The sequence below is a fragment of the Suillus fuscotomentosus genome, assembly GCF_016647785.1.
Source record: "Suillus fuscotomentosus strain FC203 chromosome Unknown F5891scaffold_22, whole genome shotgun sequence".
Classification (NCBI taxonomy): domain Eukaryota; kingdom Fungi; phylum Basidiomycota; class Agaricomycetes; order Boletales; family Suillaceae; genus Suillus; species Suillus fuscotomentosus.
Window position 1 is genome coordinate 513261 of NW_024539534.1, and position 17871 is coordinate 531131.

Genomic DNA, 17871 nt, shown 5'->3' on the forward strand with positions numbered 1-17871 from the left:
ACGACTCGGAAGGAGAGACGCATTATTTGTGATATGCGATTGTGAAAATAGATCGGTAAAAAGACAGGTTGCTTTTACTGGCCCTGATTTTATTTTTCATGATAGACATTGACAGTTCGTGCAAAAACCTCCGAAATAAAATGCAAATAAATGAACAAGCAACAGATCGGCGGCATTTGCCGTGCCAGCTGTGAAGCAACTTCACACACTTACGTGTGGTTCCGTCAACCACCGCAAAAACACAACTCACTGTACTAGTTCATCCGATCTCACAAGCATGTATATGCGTACTCTAGCGGCTGCCATGCTGGTGAGTCAATAAATTCTGGGTGAAACTACTCGTACTTACATTTACTTAGGCTGATTGATCAGTTGCATCGTGCAGTCATAGTAGCCGGAGAATCATTCGGAGTTAAGCTGCAAATTATGATTCAGCCTTGTAATCTGAATAACGGCACGCGATGAGGTTTTCAGTGATGACTAAATCGTCGTGCTCGAAGCAATGTAGTAGCACTAGTGCACCTGATTTACTGTCGAAAAATGTACAAATCTGTCCGAGGCGCAGAGTTTGCGACTCCCGGAACAACGTCACTGGCTCCTAGTCTTTGAATCGAACGGGGTTAACAACATATTTTCCGATCTTCGTGTCCAATTAGTACACTTCAAGTTGTATCCGCCTGATGCGCCGAATGTGAATATGCAGTGAACATAGTTGTCACGGTCACGTTTCGATCGGGCTCACCTTCAAGCACTTTACCTTGTTTGCAATGGTGCGTTGGTGTACACTGCACTACTACATAGAAGGTGCATTTGGGAGGAGCTTTTGAGATCGACATTCACATCTATAGTAGATGCACGACGTCTAGGGGACGTGGAGATCAGGTACTATTGGTGCCACCCGAAGTACACGTGGCAGTACATAGACTCGGAGGTTCAAGGAATCGCTCTCACAGGTTTCTACTGCGGCTTCCTTGCTCAGATTTATACGTGCGTGCGCATTGCGATTCAAACTTATTAACTGGATTTTGTGCTGATGAAAGGCGGATAACTTGACAGTATTTGTCGTCTTGGCGCACTTGCGCTCTTCGGCTCCATTTACCCGACAGTCCTCGTGTAACTTAATCATTGTGTTAATTTATAGCATGGCAGATAATGTAGAACAGTGTCGAGCAGCTTTGAAGAGATGCCCCCACGGTCATTCTGATCGATCACAGTCTCTCAACAATCTTGCCATCTGCCTTCGAGACAGATTTATGCAGCAGGGCATCCCGTCTGACATTGACGAGTCCATCGAGCTCCACCGGGCTGCACTATTCCTTCATCCCTCCGGTCATTCTGATCGGCCAAAGTCTCTCCACAATCTTGCCGTTAGCCTTCAAGACAGATTCACTAAGCAGGGCAGTCCCGTCCGACCTTGATGAATGCATTGAGCTAAATCAGGCCGCGCTACTCCTTCGTCCCCTTGGTCATTTCGATCGATCACACTCTCTCAACAATCTTGCCAATAGCTTTCAAGCCAGATTCACTCATAGGGGCGTCCTGTGTGACCTTGATAAATCCATTGAGCTTCATCGGGCTGCACTACTCCTTCGTCCACCCGGACATTCTGATCGATCACACACTCTTAACAATCTTGCCGCCAGCCTCCAAGATAGATTCAATCAGCGGGGTATCCTGTCTGATCTTGATGAGTGCATCGAGCTAAATCGGGCTGCACTACTCCTTCGTCCTCCCGGTCATTCTAGTCGTTCACACAGTCTCAACAATCTTGCCAACAGCCTCGGGAATAGATTCAATCAGCGGGGCGTCCCGTCCGACCTCGATGATTGCATTGAGCTCCATCGAACTGCACTACTCCTTCGTCCCCTTAATCATCCTGATCGATCACACACCCTCAACAATCTTGCCAACGGCCTCGGGAACAGATTCAATCAGCGGGGCGTCCCGTCTGACCTTGATGAGTGCATTGAGCTCCACCGAGCTGCACTACTCCTTCGTCCCCTGGGTCATCCTGATCGATCACACTCTCTCCACAATCTCGCCGTCAGCCTTCAAGATAGATTCACTCAGCACGGCGTTCCGTCCGACCTTGATGAGTGCATCGAGCTAAATCGGGTTGCACTGCTCCTTCGTCCCCCCGGCCATTCTGGTCGATCACACACTCTCAACAATCTTGCAAACAGCCTTGGGAACAGATTCAGTCAGCGAGGCGTCCTGTCTGACCTTGATGAATGCATCGAGCTCCATCGGGCTGCACTACTCCTTCGTCCGCCTGGTCACCCTAATCGATCACACTCTCTCCACAATCTTGCCAACAGCCTTGGGAATATATTCAATCAGCGGGGCATCTCATCCGACCTTGATGAGTGCATCGAGCTAAATCAAGCTGCACTACTCCTTCGCCCCCTTGGTCATCCTGATCGATCACATACCCTCAACAATCTTGCCAACTAGCCTTGGGAACAGATTCAGTCATGGGGGTGTCCTGTCGGACCTTGATGAGTGCATCGAGCTCCATCGAGCTGTACTACTCCTTCGTCCCCTCGGTCATCCTGATCGATCACACTCTCTCCACAATCTCGCTGTCAGCTTTCGAGACAGATTCACTCGGCGGGGCATTCCATCTGATATTGACGAGTCTATTGAGCTCCACCGAGCCGCACTACTCCTTCGTTCCTCCGGTCATTCTGATCGACCAAAGTCTCTCAACAATCTCGCCAGCAGCCTTCGAGACAGATTCACGCAGCGGGGCGTCCCATCTGACCTTGATGAGTCAATCGAGTTAGATCGGGCTGCGCTACTCCTTTGTAGCCCAGATCATTCTAATTGATCGTGGTCTCCACAATCTCGCCGAAAGCCTTTGAGAGATTCGCGTGGCAAGGCATTCCTTCTGACCCATCGAGGCTGCACTACACCTTCCTCCTCCCGGCCATTCTCTTCAGTCATCGTCTCTCAGAGGCCTTGCAAACAGCCTTCGAGACAGATTCCAGCAGCAGGGCGTCCCGTCTGACTTTGATGAAATATTTAGCCTATTCTCCCACATATCTCATGTAGTCTCTTGTACGGATCTAAGTTATGGGCCACTTCTGCTAACTTGAAGGAGACGAACCATGGCTCTATATTGGAAACTGCATTAACATTCCTAGATTGGCTTGTCACTTTTTTGTTGCCTGCGTCACGTCATTTTGATGTGATGATGATGACCACGGCTTTGTTTGCTGTGGATGCTTTATCGTACAGCATTCGTGATGCGCACTGACCAAAAAAAACTGTTATAGAACTAGTGGAGCAAGGCCGTGCGGTATTCTGGACCCAGTTGGCCCGCACAATCCTCGATAAACTTTCTATGACTCAAAACACCGGCGCAACCTTGGCAGAAGGGTTCTTATTTATCATTTACCTGAAAGAATGATACTTCAAATTCGCATCTTGTATCCTCTTACTTCAATATGTCTATCTATCCCTCGAGTCATGGCCTAGCGGCTTCTATTTCACACTATCCCCAGGTCAGGGTTTATCGACGTTAATTCGTTTTCCAGGTATATATAAACAGCAAGTACATAACGTGATAGCAAGTTGCAGGATGACCACCCATCGGTCAGTAATGAGAAGCAGGCATGCATAACATTTCACAGTTTTGCATTCACTTTCACCTGTTTTTCATAGCCTTCAACCAACACCCGTCTCAACACCTTCCCAGTTGGCAACTTCGGAATCTATCCAAATGCTCGATCAGCTCATCCCAAAAAAAAGAGGAAAAAACATACCGTCTCCACAATCTCAATGCCCCCTCTCAACCACTTGAACCGACTTAGGCGCTCCTGCACCCATGCATTGAGTCGTCTCACAACCTCTTTCTCACCCAACGCTACGCCCGCGGGGGATAACACGATCCATGCACGTGGTATGCGTTCGTCCGAGGTACGCCCACCCGAAACACCCGCGACGCTCACGTCAGTGACGAGCTTGTCGGGCTGCGCCAAGATCGTGCCCTCGATTTCGACGGGAGAAACTTGCACCCCTGAGATCTTGAGCGTGTCCTGTAAGGACCAGGTTCAGTACAATACGAAACGAGCTATGTTTATGGAGTGCAGCTTACCTTGGTGCGGTCTTCGAAACTGCAAACAGGACAGGTCGACTTTAGTATAAGTGGGTATATCGTACTCGTTGAATCAACCTACAAAAGCACCTCGTCCTCATCTATCCGTATCCGGTCGCCCGTGCGCACCCATCCATCGACAAACGTTTCCCGAGTGGCCTTGTCGTTTCCTTTGTATCCCAGCGTCACAGCACCTCCGCGAACGAAAAGTTCGCCCGCCTCGTTCGGGCCCACCAAGGACCCATCGGGACGGACAATGCGGGCTTCGATACCGGGGCCGAGTATTCCGGCAGAACCGGGCTTGTTTTTGGCGCGTCCATCGAGCATCCCAGGGATGGGCTTCATGGCGATAGCCATCGTCTATCTCAGACAATGACGTCAGCGAGCTGGAGGGAGCAGATGGGGAGATCACTTACGAATTCGGACATGCCATAACCTTTTGAAGATTGACAGTAGCACCAGGGATTTGCACACAATACGTGGAGAACGCACCTTCAGTAACTCTTGGTATGTCTGTGAAACGGGCGCGAGCCTGGTCGGCGAGCTGGGGCGGGAGGTATGCGCCGCCGCTTCCGATTGACTTAACCGAGGTCATGTCAGTGGTTTTAAAGCGTGGATGGTGGACGAGCTGGTGTACAAGGGAAGGAACGAGGACTAGGGTCGTGATATGGTATCTACATGCTCAAAATGAGTACCAGAAGTAATACAGGACATGCTAAATGCTCTTGCCATTCACTTACTTAGGGATGATGTCAAAGAATGTATTGATGTCCCATTTCGGGAGTATGACAGTCGTGCCGGGATTGAAGAAGTTGAAGAAAGTGGTCATGTAAAGGCCGATAGAGTGATAGAGCGGAAGGACAGCGAATGTTACTTGTAGCCCATCAGGGGTGTTCCATATTGGTGGCTAGTAGGGGTGTCAGGGAGACCACAAAAGTAGCGCCGGAAAACATACATCCTGAATTTTACCCATTTCCATACCGGTTACCATTGTTGAGAGGGTGACAGCAGTGATATTTCCATGGGATACCATGACGGCTGTACAATATAGTCAGACGGTGTGTTCATGTTTCTGCGATTCGAAAACGAGACCAGTGGTAAAAGGAGACACATACCTTTAGGAGGACCGCTTGTTCCACTGGAATAGACCAGGTAGGCCAGAGTGTCCTTGGTAGCATGACAGACTGGCAGACGTGGAATACCATTCTTTCGAGCAGAAGAGATGAGTTGATCATAGCTTGTATGGCCTGCGTTCTCTCCTTGTAGGAGGTGAATCCGATCTGCTGGGAGACCTGAAGTCAATGCGAGTTGCAGTAACGAGGAACTGGTAAAGATCCTAGTCGCCTGCGCGAGCGAATTGGCGTGTTTGAACTCGTGCGGCGTTGAAGAGGATGGGAGCAACGCAAAGGGGACAGTGATAGCCAGTAGGGAATGCAGCAAGGTTGCATAGTCCTGCAAATATTACCTTGTTAATCCATAGTCTCGACTGAACAATGGGACGCAACGCACTAGGCAGTTCTCGCTCAAAACGCCTACGAGATCTCCATTTTCTGGACGAAGACCCAGACCACCTTGCGTCACATCAGCGCCCAGTGCAGTAGCACCATCGCGGACACGTTCGACAAACTCCCTGAACGAACGCCGCTGGCCAGTAGCTGCATTCACGAACAATGTGTAATCTGGCCACTCCTGCTGGTCAGGCCGGTTCAATATCAGGTGGTGAACATTAGATTCTGGGACCTTTGGCAGGTCGGGGAAAAGCGACTTGTGGTACATCTTTCGACAGCCGATGGGGATACGCGAGCTTCAGCGGTGTACTGCGGCTGAGAATATTAAAGGTTCTATGATTGGGCTGGCTTTTTATACGATGGCATGATGAAGCCGAACTTGTACGTTTGTGGTTAGAAGTTGTCCGGGTTACAAGCGCCGCCATCAAGCCAGAATGGATGTCAACAGATTTACTCAGTGTGGACCAAACATTGATGCCAGAAGTGAGGCAAGGCGGTTACATGTTACAACTGAGCCGACCAACCGGCGACTCGATGAAATCAATCACGTTCAAGCTCAATGAATTGCAGTCCGGAGTGCAAGTGCACATGATCACACTCATCTTCACATGTGTGTTCTGGATGTTTGATGTCGCAGTTGAAAGTACCTACTAGTGCCTTTTATTTGAAATTTGACATCTACAAAAGTACCTTCACAGTCTCGCCTTCGCCTTCCCTTCCCTTACGTACTCATCCACCAGCAACCGCCTCAACACTTTTCCAGTTGGCGACTTTGGAATCTACCAAAGCATTCAATTAACCCAGAAGGAGAAGAAAAGAAAAGCAAACAACGCCCACCGTCGTCACACACGCGATTCCTCCCCTCAACCACTTATACCGACTTAGCCGCCCCTGCACCCATGCATCAAGCCGTGCCATAACCTCTTTCTCACCAAGCGCCACGCCTGCCGAGGAAAGCACGATCCATGCTCGCGGAATGTGTTCGTCCGAGGTACGCCCGCCTGAAACGCCTGCGACAGTTACATCGATGATCAGCTTGTCTGGCTGCGCCAGAAGCGTGTCCTCGATTTCAACAGGGGAAACTTGCACCCCCGAAATTTTGAGTGTATCCTGCGACAGCTCAGTACAACGCCAATAGTGACATGCAGTGGGTGCAAGCTCGCCTTGGTGCGGTCCTCAAAGCTACAAAAGAGTATATTAGTGTCATATGGTAATGAGCGTGCCGGTCGTTGTCAAATTGACTCACAAGAGCACTCCGTCCTCATCAATCCGCATTTGGTCGCCCGTACGCAGCCACCCATCGACGAATGTCTCCCGTGTGGCCTTGTCATTTCCCTTGTATCCAAGGACCATGGCAGCCCCACGTACATATAGTTCACCTGCCTCGTTTGGGCCCGCGAGAGACCCATCAGGACGGAGAATGCGAGCGTGGATACCAGAGAGTAGAATTCCGACGGAGCCAGGTTTGCTCTTTGCCTGTCCATCGAGCATGCCGGGAAGGGGTTTCACAGCCACTGACATCTATCCTCAAATAGTGGGGTTGAAGCTTGTAACGAGTAATGGATGATCACTTACGAATTCGGACAAACCATAACCTGTGTAAGCGGGTAGTAAGATGATCCACAAGGGACTGGGGAACGCACCTTCGGAAACTCTTGTCATGACTGGCAAGCGGGCGCAAAGCTGGGCGGCGAGGTGAGGTGGAAGATGTGCAGCGCTACTGTTTATGCCTTGAATCGAGCTCAAATCGGCAGTTTCGAAGCGGGGATGGTGCACGACCTGGTGTACAAGTGATGGGACGAGGCCCACGGTCGTGATATGGTATCTGTCACGAAGGATAAATATTAGTACAACAATCGCTATGAACTGCACTTACTTCGAAATACTGTCGAAAAATAAATTAACGTCCCACTTCGGTAGCATGACTGTCGTAGAGCGACCGAGGAAGTTCCAAAAACTGGTCATGTAGAGGCCATACGAGTGGTGGACAGGAAGGACACAGAGGCGGACTTCAAGCCCATCAGGGTCATCCAGTGCCGTTGGCTAGTGAAAGGTTGAGATAACAAGAAAGTATCGTCCGATGAATATATACCTCTTGGATTTTAACCGATTCCATACCGAATACCATTATTCCTAGGGTGGCATGGATGATATTCCCATGCGATACCATCAGGGCTGTATGACGAAGTCAGAAATGCTATGTATGATATGCCCATGCTTCTGCGAAAAAAAGATACATGCCTTTAGGCGGACCACTCGTCCCGCTGGAAAAGATTAGACAGGCCAGAGTATCCTTGCTAGCATGACGGACCGGCAGTCGTGGAATGTTATTCTTGTGAGCAGAGGAAACGAGCTGGTCATAACTTGTGTAACCTTTACATTCCCCTTCTAAGATGTAGATCCTATCTTCAGGGAGACCCGAGGTTAAGGCGAGTGGCAGCAATGAGGGACTGGTAAAAATCCTAGTTGCCTGCGCGAGCGAATTGACGTGCTCAAACTCGTAAGGTGTAGAGTACGATGAGAACAGTGCGAATGGAACTGTGATAACTAGCAGCGAATGCACCAACGCGATATAATCCTGACAAGACGAGCTGATTTCATTTATAAGCTCAGTGCAGAAAAATGCAACACACTAAGCAGTTCTCGCTCAGAATGCCTACAAGCTCTCCATTCTCTGGACGAAGACCTAGGCCACCTTGCATCACATCAGTGCCCAGTGCAGTAGCACCATCACGGACACGCTCGACAAACTCCCTGAACGAACGCCGCTGGCCAGTAGCCACATTCACGAATAATGTATAATCTGGCCAATCTTGCTGCTCAGGCCGGTCGAAGAAAAAGTGGTGAAGGTTTGATTCTGGGACCTTTGGCGGGTCAGGGAAGAGTGACTTGTAGTACATACTTGACCACTGATAAGTATAGCACGAAGCTTCAGCAGCGCCACGACTCCCCTCTTGAGGATAAGAAAAAGACCTATGATTGGCCTAGCCATTGGATTTGTACGGTAGATGTGCGGAACTGTGTATGGTAGCCGGTATCACGAAAGTCAGGGATCTAGCCACCTCCAGGCCTCGTAATAGACTCTGGGGTCAAAGCTGGCGGTTGCATCCGAGCGGAGTTGCAATATTGATGCGCTCATCACAAACACTCCGCTGGCTTCATTTCATCAGCAGGTGATTTCTGACTCGGCCCGGATATAGTTACCGGGCCCTACTTAATTATTACGATTTTATTTTGTCATTTATTTATCCCCGTCGCAGGCCTGTTTGAGTTTGGTAATATTAATGTTACAATGGAGTTACGCGGTAACTAGTGAAAACCAGATTCACGTGTATACCTGCATCATGCTGCCATGCCCATATCGTCCAATGATGCGATCTATCTAATAAAACAACTTGAGCCTCTGAGGGCACCAAATTGCGCGTTATAGGGGGTATGCAACCTAAGTCCCGTTGGATATAGTGAAGGAATGAATGTTGTCTTCCTATAGTTTGGCCATAACTTGTGCCTTCTGCCCGCGCTCATATTTGTCTACCAGTTGTCTCCTTAATACCTTCCCCGTGGGCGATTTTGGAATCTGATGGTCTGCATGAACACATGAACGCTTTGAAATAAAACCGGTAACGTACCATATCGACCACTTCGATGCCTCCGCGGAGCCATTTATATTTACTCAACGATTCGCGCACCCACGCGTCGAGCTTTGCTATTGTTGCAGCGGTTCCCAACTTGCGACCCTCAGCAGACAACACGACCCACGCCCGGGGTATCCGCTCGTCAATGGTGCGTCCGCCACTCACACCCGCGACTGATGCGTCAATAATAAGTTTATCTGGGTGCACCAGCAGCGTGTTTTCGATCTCCACAGGAGAGACCTGCAATCCTGAGACCTTAAGTGTATCCTATAACCATGTCGGGTGAGTAAATGAGAGCGGTTTATTTCCTCAGTAACTCGTACCTTTGCTCTATCCTCGAAGCTGCACCGCAATCAGAAGGGTTTTTATCAGTGTTTCAAGACACTCACAATAAAACGCCGTCTTCATCAATTCGTATCCTATCACCGGTGCGAAGCCATCCATCGACGAATGTTTCCTTCGTTGCTTTTGGATTATTACTGTATCCAAGTGCAACACACCCCGATCGAACGTGCAGCTCTCCCGGTTCGTTCACTCCAGCAAGGGTTCCGTCCTCACGCATAACTTTAACCTCAATACCAGGAAGCAAGACGCCCGTGGAGCCTGGCTTGTTTTTCGCCCGCCCGTTAAGCACGCCGGGAACGGGTTTGTTAGCAATAGATATTGTCTGAAAAGTCAGGAGTCGAATGTCATTACCACAGAAAGTGATTGGTCAGGCGACAGAACTCACGCTTTCAGACATCCCATACCCTATCAGGGATTAGCAAAGTGTAAAACCAAAATAAAATTTGCAGCCCACCTTCACCTATCCGCTCGAGGTTCGGAAAACGAGAAAGCAGTGCTTCTGAAAGCGACGTAGGCAAATAGGCAGCTCCGCAATTCACAACTTGGACAGTGCTCATGTCAGCGGCCTTGAACTCAGGGCGATGTACGAGTTGATGGACTAAGGAAGGAACCAGGTATAAGGTGGTAGCGCGATACCTGAAACGAATGAGCTATCATGTAGATGTGCGTTGAGGAATTTATATACTTCGGAATGGCATTGAGGAAGGCTTTGGCGTCCCATTTCGGGAGTAAGACGACGGTGAGTGGCGAAAAGAACACCCGAAAACACGATATGTGCAAGCCATACGTATGATGTATCGGGAGAACGTTAAATAGAACCTGCATGCCATTAGGGCCATTCCACGCAGGTGGCTAGCTCGCCCATTAAGCCTATTTCCGAATAAGAAGAAATGGAGAAATTACTTTCTGGAATTTGTTCACTTCTTCTGTTACAACCTTGACCTGAAGCAATGAATTCGTTAGGTTGCCATGAGATATCATGACGGCTGTTGAACGGAGAAGTGATCAGGGTCGATTTTCAAATATAAAAACTAATGCAGCACGCATACCTTTAGGAAGGCCACTTGTTCCGCTCGAGAAAACCAGATATGCCAAAGTGTCTCGCGCGGCATGCTTTACAGGCAAGCGGGGTATCCGATGGCGTCGAGTGCGGTTAACAAGGTCGTCATAGCTTAAGCGACCTTCGATGTCACCTTCCAGCACGTAAATCCGATCATCTGGCAGACCCGAGGTCAAAGCGAGGGGTAGTAATGAGGGGCTAACGAAGATACGGGTCGCCTGCGACAGTGACACAGCATGTTTGAATTCGAAAGGAGTCGAATACCCAGAAATCATCGCGAAAGGCACTGTAATTGCCATCAGAGAGTGCAATAATGCAATGTAGTCCTGAGTCTGTGCATATAGATTGATAATACATTGGTAACGGAGAAAGAGGCATACCAAGCAGTTTTCACTTAAGATCCCGACGATCTCACCATTTCCGAGAGAGATACCAAGGCCACCTTGCTCGACGTCAGCTCCGAGAGCGGTAGCCCCATCGCGTACACGCTCAACGAATTGACGGAAAGACCACCGTTTACCAGTGGTTGCATTCACGTACAACGTGTAATCTGGCCAGGATTTCTGCTCTGGTCGGTTAAAGAGCAAGTGATGGACATTGGCCTCTGGCACAACAGGGAGGTCGGGGAACATGGACTTGTGGTACATCCTGCCAAGTTGTTTTGAGGATGGGGAGAGGCTAATAATTAGTGTGATGATCCATCTTATGAAAGTTTCTGCTGCTTTTTATCCGAAGCAACTGAACTGAAGTTTTGAGGTGTTCGGGATGGCTATTGCTATAGCCGGAGTCGTGGGGCCTGGGAAATGGATGGAAGTTTTTCACGATTTGCTCGAACTGATGAGTGTTGACTTACCTCTCGGCAAGTCTGGATCTAACGGAAGCGCTTATCTTCCGCGGCCCATGATACCATCTTCTTGGATGTTTCGACATCCAGAAGCAGCCATCCATATATACTAGCACGTCCCAATTTTGCGGGTGGCCTGAAGTACCGATCAGCAAATTAATCCACATGTCAGTTCACGCCGTGGTCACTTGGTGAGTAAGAACCGGGTACAGAATTTTTTTTAGAAATCATAACCGGTCAGAGGCTCGTCCTCAAGCTTCCATAGCTCCTTGTAGGGGCCATTCAAAACACCTTTTACGCTTATGCACCCGTTCTTTGGGAAGTCCGGTCTCTTTCTATAGCAATAATACTCCCTTGAATCTTGATACTCCCTCTTATTCCCTGATAAGGCCCCCGCAAATCATTCAGTTGGTATTTACTCAGCTTTTCCGCCACTGAAGTCATAATGCGCCATCGGGTCGCATTGCAGAGTAGATATTCCACGGAGTTGTCGGTCCCCTTATCTGCCACGGTAGCTCCTGGGGATTGACCGTGACGGCTGAGCCTACTATGTGCTGTCCATGTTTCAACTTCCATTGTTGAAGAGAGTGCCTGATACCAGCCGTTTGGCGTGATGGCGTTCCGGTGCTACGCCAGTTGTGTGAGCGGTGCATAGCATCAGAAATCATCATCAGAACTTGAGGTTCTATCGGTGTGTCATTTCTCTGCATATCGGGCTGTGATCATCAAATTCAGATCTTTTCGACGTGTCCCGGTTAGGCTGTCTTCTTAAATGTCGTGATTGATGCTTGATATCATTACGAAGGGAGAAAAGTTTGACTCCTTGCACTGCCTGCTTAGCCGTTTTGATGCCGCCAGTGCCTCATCCGGACCCGTCCTCATCCTCAGGTTGGTCAATCACTGTGTTCTTCACTTCCGATAGCATGTGTCCGCTTATCGATGCTAATGTCGTGAATAGACCTATACACATGTTTGCGACTGAACGCCGCCGGACCCGGACGCCGAAGATAACACCTGAACAAGGAGCATAAAATCTTTCGGAGCATTAGGACGTTCCAATCTTGATGTCCATCTGGATCCGGTTGCACCATTCAGGAGAAGCTGCTAGTCCAGGCTGGAACTGGCTTTTAGTCGGTTATAGGATGAACCGATTCTTGTCATACATATTACGGCCCCAAGACTGCCAAGTTGGACCCACGCCCGATACATAATGTTTACGACAATATATCCCCCCCTTGCTACTATTCAAGAGGTATAGGGGGTCCCGAGTTATCTCGGTTCTTTCTGCGGATCAAACGATGCCAAAACTTGGTCGAACGCTGTTTAGGTGTTCGAATCAAATCATGGATGTAACGAGTTGCTCACGGACACGCCATTTATCGATATTTGTACGACAATCTGCTCCGTCTACACGGACATCTCTCGAAGTCAACGACCAAAAGACCTGCCATCAACTTATCCTACAATCAGATTACTACAGACTGCTGCTTGTCCGGGACGTGATACCGGAAAGGCTCGTACCATGTCGTATAAGGAATCGACAAACGACAAGGCACCATGGTTTTCTGGAAGGGTGGCTTTCCATTTCCTCATATATGAATCCACTATCGATATTAGGCTCCCGGCAGCTCCTCCCAAGTTCCATCCGTCCAACCTGAAAACGGCCTCAGAAATGCAATTCCATCATGATGTCAAAAATCACATGGTGTGACCTACTACTATGACTCGGACTTGCAACCAATATGACGTATGATACTCAGCGCTCAGTAAAGCGCTGAGCATTGACGCTGACGACGGCGACGGAGGCAATGTCATATATGGCATCTCAATTAAATGTAACAAGTTTACTGGAATAGATCAGCCACTATCATTTCTTCGGCTCTTGTGGCCCCTCGCTGGAATCTTGCTGGTAAGCAGCAATTTTAAAACAACACATTTGACAGACAATCGAGAGTGTCGCCCAGCGAGCACTTGTTCCAGCAGTCAAGGTGAGATAATTGCAGAGCTGCTGCGCGAATGGATTGCTATTGAGGTGGTAACGCGTTGCTCGAATATCTTGGGAACACGCGAGAGCAGCGGAAGGTTCTGAGTCAACTGGTGCCATCCAAGTCATTGGCAGCTATATCCGGAACTACTCTATTCACGAATGATAACAAATAAGACTAGTGGCGATACAGGGAATGCAATATCTGCACGTTTTTGCTGTACCAGGTAATGTAAGGAAGTCCTGTTACGTAAATGATTAATCGGCGTTAATCAACACTGTGAGGCCGCAGGCATTCGAGAGGGGCGTGTATTGGAGTTGGGAGTCGGACAGGTCATAGTAAGGTTTACGGAGTACCTTCAATACACCACTTGACGAGTGTCTTATGAAATGTAATAGCCGGATTATCAGGCTGCGCACCAAGCAAATATATCTCGTTTTGGCGGTGCCGGTGAGCTTCCGACTATCCGATGGCATTACGTAACCAAAAACACGCAGTCAATTCCTGCCACAATCAGCCTATGATACCAAGACGGACCACTCACTCTTCGATCTATATGTAATGGCTTTGCCATTCGTTTGCCAACCTCCTCGGTTCCAGACAACGTTCACGGTCGGCGACTCAAGTACTCAATGACTGTAGATACTTCCTTGCGGGAAGGACTCGTGCCGGAGTTGATGTCAGACGGGCTGACTCTTGCGCCGTGTCGTATCATAAATTGAATTCTAGATTAGAGTCTCGACCAGTGTTAGCCCATTTCAAGCTTCGCCTCGATTCATGATCTACTAAGAGGTCTAGTGTCCGTGACGATAGGGAGCACAATTATCGACTCATGGATAGGACCATGTCATACTCCGTCTTGGGTCCGCATTGCCCAATCCAAATTACCATACGTGAGGGTGCAGCACTGCCAGCCTCGGGGACTAGCACCGCAGCCCGAATCCTCGCCCGAGAGCAACACGTCAAGCTCAACGATCCTTAGCCTGAGTATTTATTAATCTGGACGTTGCCTTGTCACTGAGTGCATACAACGCGCCCACGAAACTAGCAGTGAGGCGAGTGTTGCCTTGCATAGACATTTCTTTTATGGTGCTAGATCTGATTGCTTCTCACCGTGGTTACATTCATCAGTTTCAGAGTCGTAGATGGGTATATTACTAGACATGCCCACCTGCAACGTCTAGACTTCCGAGTCATATTAGAGTATACTTTTAGTAGCCAGTGACCTTGTACATTATTCATTATTAGATTGCCTACTGTTATCGTTCAAATTCTTGTTCACTACATAGTAACTAGGCTAGGTTGCGCTCCTATAGACCATAATAGAGTACTTGCGGATATAATAATAGTGTCAGGCACCGTATGGCAACAACGTTTCACAAGAACTCTGAACAGACAACACACACCCGCCTCGTTGGCAAGGGTCAGCTCAGCCGTAGTCCCTTCAGCTTCTTCTCTGTACTATCTCAACCTGTAACAACGTTTCCTCAAGATGCCGCCCAGTTTGAAACAAAGACTTGCTGCTCTTTCACTTGCCGCATCTTCTCCAACTTCTCCTCTTGGATCTGACTCAGGTCCTCATTCTATCAGTCGAAGAAAAGTATTCAATCCACATTGGAGGCGAACCCCAAGTGCTACGGGATGTGAACCGGGAGCAAGGGATAAAGTACAAGAGGTTATGGGCAAAGTTATTTTCCAAGCCGGTGTTGATTTTGAGTGAGTGCAGTACATGGTTATCAGCCACTGTCAAGCTATTCATAGCACCTTTCCTCCCTAGGACTAGGCCTATGTAAGTTCTCCTCGGCCTTGGTGACGGATACTAGCACGCTCTAATTGACGGCTTATTCGGCCTGTAGGGTCATTATTAGTGCATCGGCATTACCAGATCCACAAGAGGTCTCCTATGATCTGCTTTTGCAGTACGTGTCTGTGCAAAACGCAACCAGTTATCATCCTCATCCCGTATCAGGCGAATTCTGTCATACCTTGATCTCTTTGGTTCGTTCACCTTCAGTGCTATGACTATCTACTGGTCTCACCAAACTCACCTCGTTATCTCCAGTTGAATCCGATTACACAGTAGTATTCTTTGCAGCAGGCAATCGTTACGCTCCTCACTGGAACTGGGTTTGGAAGGCATATCGAAGCCTGAGTAGGAAGTATCGCAAGAACTTGAAACGCCTGGTCAGTGATACTTCACTTACTCACGATGCAAGCAACTAAATGTTCAGCGCAGCTCATTGTACACTCTTCTCTCTTCTCAAAAAGTACGTGAAATTATCCATTCGGTCGGGCAGTCCTTTTACCTGCTTTCCGCAGTGCTTTTCTCGTTGGCAGGTGCTGTTGTCAGGTCTTTCAGGTTTCGCTGTCATGGTTTTCGATCGCGCTGAACATTTCCGCAGCCCCAAGTTCTTTCGCAAAATAGCCTACGTCGACACTCTGTCGGATCTTGCTACCCAGGTTCCATTGACTCAAATTGACATTCCACCTGCAGGTGTATAAGTAAGCGCACTTAACCTGTTCAACACCTCTGATAACACATCTATAGAGAGAATTTGAAACATGAGAAGCATATTGTATTACCGAGTCCCATTTCCTCTAGCATCTTTGGTGTGCCCTTAGAAGAACTCATGGGTCATGACGGCGAAAAGGGTAGCATTCCGCGGGTTCTGAAAGATTCCATCCAAGACCTTTTGAGCTCTGGTGAGTATCGAGGATGACTCTTATTTTACTTGAACTCATTAAACATATATAGGGCTGAACGAGGAAGGGATTTTCAGGCGCTCGCCGAGTTCCGTGTTACTCAAACAGGTTCAAGAAGCATACGACAGAGGTATTTTTCTACGTCAACGCTGAATCGCATATTGTGACACTTCACTAGGCCAAGTCGTTTCCCTCCAAAGCTTTAATGACCCCCATCTCGCAGCTGTGCTATTGAAGAAGTATCTCCGCGACCTTCCCAGCCCCCCATTCCAGACTCTCTGTATCCCTGATATACGTCGATGTCCGACACCATCGAATGACGGCATCCTTGCTATGGCATATATTCGCGACACACTCCTGCCACAAGCTGATGCCATGCATGTACATCTTATTGAGTAACATATTTTGTGAGCTACGCTTTTCTTTGGTATGTCAGAAGACCTGTGCCTCACGCCGATTCAGACGTGCTGCACGAAGTATCTCTACGATCAAATGTAAATCGCATGGACGCACACAACCTTGCTATTGTCATTTGTCCCAACCTAGTCAAAAGCTCCGACCCGATGCAAGATGTACTCCTATGTTCTATACCAAGCGGACCATCGATGACCAGCACAATGGCAGCGGCCACACAGACGGCATCGACATCCTCCACTGAGACTTCAAATAGCGATACTACCTTGGGATCTATCGTCAAGCTCTGCATCCAGCGCTATTATGAAATATTTGACGAAGTCCATGATCGCGCGGAGGCAGTGCCCCCGTCCATTCGAAGGTCACCTTCTCCACCATCATCGGAGGGTCCATCAGGCTCACAGCTCAAGCAGGCCCGGCCATTGAGTTTACGGAGCGATGACGAAGACATTGATGATGCGATGTTGGTCATGCCGATTGGGCCCAGTGGGTCGGGAACTGCTTCCACGAACGAGACTTTATCCAATGTATGGAGCGGTGGCGGTGGCGGTGGCGGTGCAGATGTAGAACCAAATGCAAATGTCTTGCCATACCAACCCCGGCGACGAAAGTTTCTTGCACGTGGGGCCGGAAATGGAGGCGGGGGCAATGAAAATGGCGTAAGCTCTCTAGTGACGAGAGCCACAATGGTGCAGGGCAGTCCCATCGAAGTACAGCGCGTTCGACAATCAGCATAGAGCGTGTGGGGAGTGTGTTGGGTTCTGGAAAAGGTTCGATATCCATTGGTCGTGGGGCGCTTCGCAAGGCTAGTGGATCGGGGGTGGAAGCAATGGGAATCACTGCTGGCGGGTTTTTCACTCCACCGAGCACTGCTACTGCACCCACACCGAGTAAGCGTCGAGCATGGGTATGAAGACCAATGCTTGATACAGGTTTTTTTATTAGAAGTTCCGCTATACATCACCATCCGCTGTCTATTCACCGGCTACCTAAGCTTGAAGCTTGTGTGTTCAAATATATATCTCATGCTCATATCATATATTTACAATGTCCATGTATATTATGTACGACAGTCTTGTAAATTTGATGCTGTACCGATTCGGGTTTCAGATATCAGTTTGTCCTTACGAGGGAACATCAGTCTCTAATATCTATCGGTGTTCGACTATATATTATGACTTGTTCGGCGCTCAGCAAATACTTGAGATGGAGATGTAACATCGACGGAGCCGGCTGCAACGATGACAGTTCAACATAAGAGTTTATAATGTCATTACT

At 48.7% G+C, this 17871-nt stretch overlaps 6 protein-coding genes across 6 annotated transcripts; 3 read left to right on the top strand and 3 right to left on the bottom strand.

Annotated features, from left to right (window-relative positions):
* Positions 1-741: 741 nt before the first annotated feature.
* Positions 742-1348, top strand: F5891DRAFT_1277733 (uncharacterized protein; the record flags this gene model as incomplete). The annotated part of the gene is made up of 3 exons (XM_041370281.1): positions 742-804; positions 852-987; positions 1057-1348. Coding segments are annotated over 3 exons (265 nt in total), but the record flags the coding sequence as incomplete, so codon positions are not given.
* Positions 1143-2830, top strand: F5891DRAFT_1222964 (TPR-like protein; the record flags this gene model as incomplete). Its single annotated transcript, XM_041369454.1, has 3 exons — positions 1143-1348; positions 1398-2366; positions 2455-2830. 3 exons carry the CDS (start codon positions 1143-1145, stop codon positions 2828-2830), a joined length of 1551 nt encoding a protein of 516 aa, XP_041226980.1.
* A 616-nt stretch (positions 2831-3446) lies between these two features.
* Positions 3447-6175, bottom strand: F5891DRAFT_1029304 (uncharacterized protein). The gene is made up of 10 exons (XM_041361523.1): positions 5609-6175; positions 5215-5551; positions 5055-5137; positions 4840-5006; positions 4592-4773; positions 4516-4535; positions 4182-4459; positions 4100-4118; positions 3768-4040; positions 3447-3716 (listed from the first exon to the last, which is right to left on the bottom strand). The coding sequence occupies exons 1-10, from the start codon at positions 5873-5875 to the stop codon at positions 3630-3632; spliced, it is 1713 nt and encodes a 570-aa protein (XP_041226981.1). The 5' UTR covers positions 5876-6175; the 3' UTR covers positions 3447-3629.
* Positions 6176-6210: 35 nt separating this feature from the next.
* F5891DRAFT_1029305 (uncharacterized protein) lies at positions 6211-8701 on the bottom strand. Its single transcript, XM_041361524.1, has 9 exons — positions 8241-8701; positions 7849-8185; positions 7700-7782; positions 7484-7650; positions 7183-7432; positions 6854-7128; positions 6771-6789; positions 6445-6717; positions 6211-6386 (listed from the first exon to the last, which is right to left on the bottom strand). The coding sequence occupies exons 1-9, from the start codon at positions 8505-8507 to the stop codon at positions 6300-6302; spliced, it is 1758 nt and encodes a 585-aa protein (XP_041226982.1). The 5' UTR covers positions 8508-8701; the 3' UTR covers positions 6211-6299.
* A 390-nt stretch (positions 8702-9091) lies between these two features.
* On the bottom strand, positions 9092-11294 carry F5891DRAFT_950680 (uncharacterized protein; the record flags this gene model as incomplete). Its single annotated transcript, XM_041374989.1, has 10 exons — positions 9092-9184; positions 9237-9509; positions 9566-9584; positions 9632-9909; positions 9973-9992; positions 10042-10223; positions 10273-10439; positions 10491-10573; positions 10637-10973; positions 11028-11294. 10 exons carry the CDS (start codon positions 11292-11294, stop codon positions 9092-9094), a joined length of 1719 nt encoding a protein of 572 aa, XP_041226983.1.
* Positions 11295-14838: 3544 nt separating this feature from the next.
* On the top strand, positions 14839-17706 carry F5891DRAFT_1029332 (uncharacterized protein). Its single transcript, XM_041361525.1, is given in 12 exon segments — positions 14839-15192; positions 15333-15395; positions 15446-15474; positions 15539-15660; positions 15713-15743; positions 15836-15970; positions 16027-16179; positions 16232-16309; positions 16358-16560; positions 16619-16622; positions 16642-17264; positions 17294-17706. 12 exon segments carry the CDS (start codon positions 14969-14971, stop codon positions 17504-17506), a joined length of 1878 nt encoding a protein of 625 aa, XP_041226984.1. The 5' UTR covers positions 14839-14968; the 3' UTR covers positions 17507-17706.
* Positions 17707-17871: the final 165 nt, after the last annotated feature.